Source organism: Nicotiana attenuata, chromosome 8, assembly GCF_001879085.1.
Source record: "Nicotiana attenuata strain UT chromosome 8, NIATTr2, whole genome shotgun sequence".
In the NCBI taxonomy this organism is placed as follows: Eukaryota; Viridiplantae; Streptophyta; class Magnoliopsida; order Solanales; family Solanaceae; genus Nicotiana; species Nicotiana attenuata.
This window is the reverse complement of record NC_031996.1, coordinates 12,103,954-12,109,536: the sequence shown is the minus strand read 5'-3', so window position 1 is coordinate 12,109,536 and position 5,583 is coordinate 12,103,954. Positions and strand designations below refer to the sequence as shown.

Genomic DNA, 5,583 nt, shown 5'->3' with positions numbered 1-5,583 from the left:
GGGGGGGGGGGGGGGGGGGGATATCACATCATTTATAAGCTGATACCAAAGAATTTGAACCTTTCCTATATTTATTTCATGATTGATTGTTCATGGAGAGATTTATTACCTTACTATTCGTTGTGGTTTTCTTGCTTTTGTAGTTTACATACAGAGATGAAGATGAAGTTGATGGTGAAGATGAGAAACCTTGTTGTGCATCTCTACCTTGGAAATGTTGGAGGCATGAGATAAAGAAAGTTAAATTGCAGAACTTTAAATGCATGGAGCTGAAGGAGTTGAGAAACTACTTTCTCACAAATACAAATACTACGTTGGAGATAATTGAAGATCCAACAGGATGCAACATTTATACTTCATTTCACTTCTGCGTAGTTGCGTCTAGGTAATGTTATTTGTTGAATAAATTTGCTTATGACCTGTTTTGATGATGGGAGAAGTCCTGTGGGGCGACATTTGTTTGTTTGCAATGATATTGTTTTTGTTCTTGGGTCGGGGGGGGGGGGGGTGTGTGTTTAAGTTCCAAATGTTATGCAAATTATCCTAGAGCATTCTCTGTTTGAGTGTCATGCTATTATTTTTGTATGTGGAAATCACATCATTGCACTTAGATATGCATTTTTTTCATATATCTGTGCATTTTGTACTTGTGGCCAACTACTATTAATTGGATACAAGATGTGGAAGAAGTGATAAACTGCAGCCAAGTTTGTGAACAAATGGAAGAACAAAACAGCAAGTGGAAAAAACTCAAAGAGATTAGAGAGATTGGTTTTAGTATTAATCCGCTGTCCAATCCGTACCTGACAGAGATTACAGATAAGAGAGAGTCTGGTCTAGAGCACGCTAGTCGTTGCTCTTTTTCCATGAATTTATTCTTAGGGAGCAAAATTTCACTTACTTTTTGATTTAAGTCAGTGAATTCCACTAGAAGATGCTAGTTCAGATTAATAAAATAGCATGCATAACTGAAAGAGAGATCCAAAGCTGCAATCTGAAACTTCAAAAGCAGTAGCAGAGCCAGGAATTCTAACGAGAAGATTTATAAAAATTATAAGAATGGCACACCTAAAATTTGAACTTGCTACCCAAAGCAAAATTTGACTTTGAGTCATATTTTCGACCATATAGCTTCGTCCTGTGAATATGGAAGCCTCTGATTTTGCTAGTGGAGTGGAGGGATTAAAGGTAGACAGTTTTATCCCTTCTTTGTTTTTCTTTGGTAAATTAACAGCAACTTTTCCTCAGCAGAAGCTTCCCAAAACAGCATAAGCACTCATCTAACAGCAACTTTAATATACTTCCTTTGTTGCTTGTTCGTCTTTCTTGATATCTGTGAATTCTCAATGCAATAAGCAAGATCTTTTTCATTCCATGCTATATTCAATGTTCTCATGTATTTTACGACAAGGTCGGCGATATGGATCCTCACTTCTCATTTTCCTTAGTATAATGATGATATGAATTGAGCTTGAAAAAAGAAGTGAAGATTCATATAGTCAACCCTAATTTGTTTGGGATTGAGACATTACTGTTGTTGTATGTATTTTACAAAAAACTATTGTGTCACTTTGTTTGCATACCTTTTTTCTATTTAAGGTCCCTGACACATCAAGGATCAGAAGTAAAATGAGGTATGGCCAGTTCAATGAACAACTTCAGAGAAGAGCTGGATAGAAGTTGCAGGCAACTGATCTAATTAACTGGAACGGACTTGACGTTATTAGAAATCTACTGAGAATGTTATAAAGTCTCCTACTGTAACAAAATACGGACCATTGAATATTAGGAAAAATCCTTAATACGTACCCAATTGTAAACGGTCTTCATCATCCCTAAGCACCATAACTAATTCAGAAGTCCATATCATTGGATTTAAAGAGCTTTTAGGATGACACAAATTTAATTAAACAGCTCTCACTTTCTGTGAGTATCAAGCTCAATCATCAACTTCGTTTAACCTCAAACCTCTCTCAACTTTTTCAGAGCGCATTCACCGATCTATCAAAAATTAAGCACTAGAAACTCAGATGTATAGAACTCAAATATCTTATCTACAACAGAGCAAACCCCAAAGCGAACCACAGCTTCATCCCTTTTTTGGTTCTGCAACTATGAAGCCAGTTCAGTTTAGTATTCCTTTACATAAACAAAGGCCAACGGGAAAAAAAATCTAGACTTCATGAACTACATGTATCTTCATGATCGCATAGCATCACAGATTCTCAACAATGTCAGCCAGTATCAATTCGCATCAAACATTAGCATCCATGACTATTCTGAAGAAGGGTTTAGCATGCACCACATCCCCAAATCTACTTGTGAATACTCAGCATGAAAATGCATGCAACCCACAGCAATAGGCTATCACTGAAGAGGTGCATAAACATATAAGAGATAAAAGGTTCACAAATCATTCATCCTCAGACATGTATGCAAAAAAGGATTGCAAATCATTCATCCTCAGACAGAATTGCACATCTTCTTTACTGCATTAAACCTTAAACCGTTAATCATACAGTTATATAACTGAGGGTAACCATAGCAGGGTGACTCATGAGATAGGAAAAGTGTTCTTGCAAATACAGCATGCAAGCGGGGGGTTGTAACTCAGCACCAGTAATTTTTTCACTTATCAGTCACCCGTTTGCATGATGCTATAGACCTTGCAGAGTTTGAGAACATACAATGCTATCTCAGAAAATAAGTTAACAGGATACGGAATTACTATCGAGTCAACCTAAAGATCTTCCAATTTCAACACTTAGCGAAGGAATATGCACCTCAGGACTATGTTATCTACTCTTGTCACATGCATGCAAGCTCAATCCACTAAGGCGAATGATAAAAGAAACACAATATCTGATTCTTTCTAGTCAAAATGATAATAAATTGTATTCACAACCACCCTGGTGCAATGTTATAGAGCTTCACCCAATATCAAACACTTCTGCGGCAGTCCAAAGCCATGCATGATAAACTAAGAGTCGCACTTCATACTTTCTTAAATTTATCAACTATGATATCTCATCCCCCTACATAAATGAAGAGAGCCCTCAAATTTCATACAACGTCACTAAATTTCCATATTATCATATTTAACAAAAGATACAGTGTCAAGAAAAGTGGATGACCAATCAAACTACTACTACTAATTAGTTTGACATGATATACTCAAGCTTATAATAAACCAAATGCAGCAATTCTTATTTTCTTCCCACAGTAAAGGTATCTTCTTTTTATGAATCCCTACCTAAATGAGTGGTCTTAAGATGCTGCTGAATTGTCTATACACTATCAACAAGCACACAATAATGCAAAGATACAAATGTCATAAGCTCGTTAGATAGAAGCAAATTGACTACACAATCACAGGAGAATAAAATGTACATTAAAGCTGTTCAATTTTGAGTGAGCATCAAATAAAACTTCACATACTATATCATGTTACATCAATACCCGAGCTTCTGTACTAACACAAGAATTTTTAGTTTCTCAATTACCCACGCGCCTTGAGCTCAGCAAGACGTCTGGACAGATCATCCTCATTAACTTTCTCCTCATTCTTAGAAGATATAGCATGGGCAGCTGGTTGTGGAAGCCCCACAGACACCTCGAGCCCATAATCATCAGCCACCTGCTGCATCAGGCTGCCGACCTGGTCCTCTGGAGTTGACAGGGAAGTACTTCCAGCCATAGAACTCTCCATAAACTCAGCTTGAACCTCCATATTAACAAATTGACGCTCAAATGAATCCATCGTCTCCGACATCTTCTGTAAATTCCCTGTGTTGAGAGATGACTCCAGTGATTTCACGATCGATGACATTGACTTGCTAATAGTTGCCATCTTCGCCTGCGTACACAGACATATCATAATTTCAAGAAGTAAATAAACCTCTTAATATATACACACTAAAATATCTTAAAATTTACATTCTAGCAAGTATCATATAATTCTACTATATGGAGAACATAGTCCAGGATCAATATTACACGTTTTTAAATTATTTTTTTTTTTAATTTACGACCTAGTAATTTCCTATAATACGCGCACATATATATCAGAATTTCAGGACAGCAAATATACTAATCTCTAAATTTAATATCTAATTATTATCAGATAATTTACATTATTTACATATAGACAGTCCTGGATCAAAATTACACATATTTTCTACAAAATTAAACTTAATTTCATATATTACATATATTCCGAGATCGAGAAAGTGAAATGCAAGTTTACGACAGCTTATATTTCGGATCGGTATTTTACCTGAGTATCGAGGCGAGCGACAACGGCGTCAAGGCGAGAGGAGAGACGAAGATAGTTCATCTGTTCGCTGCGCTTGCGGATGGCGTTTTCGGCGTAAATTCTAGCGCCGTCCATGTTTCCTTTCTCAATAGCCTTCTTCACCTTGAGCTTCTCCGCTTTTTCGTCCTTCTCACATTTTCGGGCTTGGCGTTGAAGGCTCTTCGATGTGAACTTCAGCTCCATGATCTGATTCATTAATTTTTCAGCGTTTCCCATTTTCTTAGATTTGGTGAAAGAGCCTTTCGATTTGGTGATTTATCGAGATGAATCGATAGTTATGGCAAATTTTCCCCTTTGATCAATAAGTTAGGGTTTCTATTCTCTTCTCTTTTTCGATTTTGTATATTATGCTACTCATCCTGTAGGGCCAGGAACAAATGTAGCCGTCTGATCTCTGATCACGAATATGATGGGCCCAAAAAATGATTTGACTGTTTTTCGACGCTTATTCTTGCTTAACTTTTTTCTGTAGTAGGTTTTTCCCTTGCGTAGGATTTAAGAATCAATTTCTTCTACTTTTCTTTTCCTTTTATGGTCCATGAATATTAATAAAAGGAAAATCGGTAGACTCACTTTTTCTCGGTTACATTGTCATTTTATTTTATTACTCCCCCGTTTTAATTTATGTGAACCTGTTTAACTAGGTACGGAATTTAAGAAAAAATGAAGACTTTTAAAATTTGTGGTCCTAAACAAGTCAAAAGGGGGCCAGAGTATTTGTGTGGTTATAAAAGATTCTCATTAAGGGTAGAATTGTAAGTTTAAGCTAAATTGTTACCAAATTTAGAAAGGGATTATTCTTTTTGGAATAGACCAAAAAGGAAATAAGTTCACATAAACTGGAACAGAGGTAGTATTTATTACTACACAGGAGTGGAAATAACCTATCAAAATTTTTTCTTGTTCCTCTTTAATTTTCTTAAATATTATACTTCATGTATGAATTAATTATTATTCTATTTTCAATTTTCTCTGACCAAAACTTGACAATAACTTTTATGTAACCTGGAAAAAGTGTCTCTGCATGAAAAACAAATAGAGATGCCTAGATGTGGATATACTGTCTAATTGATCTTTCCGTCAAACTAAATATTTTATGTACATAATTCATAGAATTAATTTAATATTATTTATTGACTTTCATGCTCCAAAAAATATGAGCGGTGCATTTGATTGAATGTGAGTTATTTACCCAAAGGAACATGAATGCTTAGTTGCACTGTTATTTGAGCTTATGTTCTTGCTTTGTGTTGTCACAAATACTTAAC

General features: G+C 35.8%; 2 protein-coding genes across 2 annotated transcripts in view; one reads left to right on the top strand and one right to left on the bottom strand.

Annotated features, from left to right (window-relative positions):
- LOC109231493 (F-box/LRR-repeat protein At3g58900-like) overlaps positions 1-464 on the top strand; it is a 3,367-nt gene extending 2,903 nt beyond the window's left edge. The window contains exon 4 of the mRNA XM_019397152.1: positions 144-464. Coding sequence (XP_019252697.1) covers positions 144-389 — 246 coding nt within the window. The 3' untranslated portion in view covers positions 390-464. The remainder of the gene's footprint in view (positions 1-143) is intronic.
- Positions 3,318-4,669, bottom strand: LOC109230922 (ESCRT-related protein CHMP1A-like). The gene is made up of 2 exons (XM_019396409.1): positions 4,277-4,669; positions 3,318-3,856 (listed from the first exon to the last, which is right to left on the bottom strand). The coding sequence occupies exons 1-2, from the start codon at positions 4,529-4,531 to the stop codon at positions 3,500-3,502; spliced, it is 612 nt and encodes a 203-aa protein (XP_019251954.1). The 5' UTR covers positions 4,532-4,669; the 3' UTR covers positions 3,318-3,499.

Excerpts from the sequence above, each read along its gene's own strand:
- LOC109230922 (XM_019396409.1), bottom strand. The coding sequence starts at position 4,531 with ATGGGAAACGCTGAAAAATTAATGAATCAGATCATGGAGCTGAAGTTC. Across the intron at positions 3,857-4,276 it reads TCGCTCGCCTCGATACTCAG|GCGAAGATGGCAACTATTAG; the intron begins GTAAAATACCGA and ends CTGTGTACGCAG.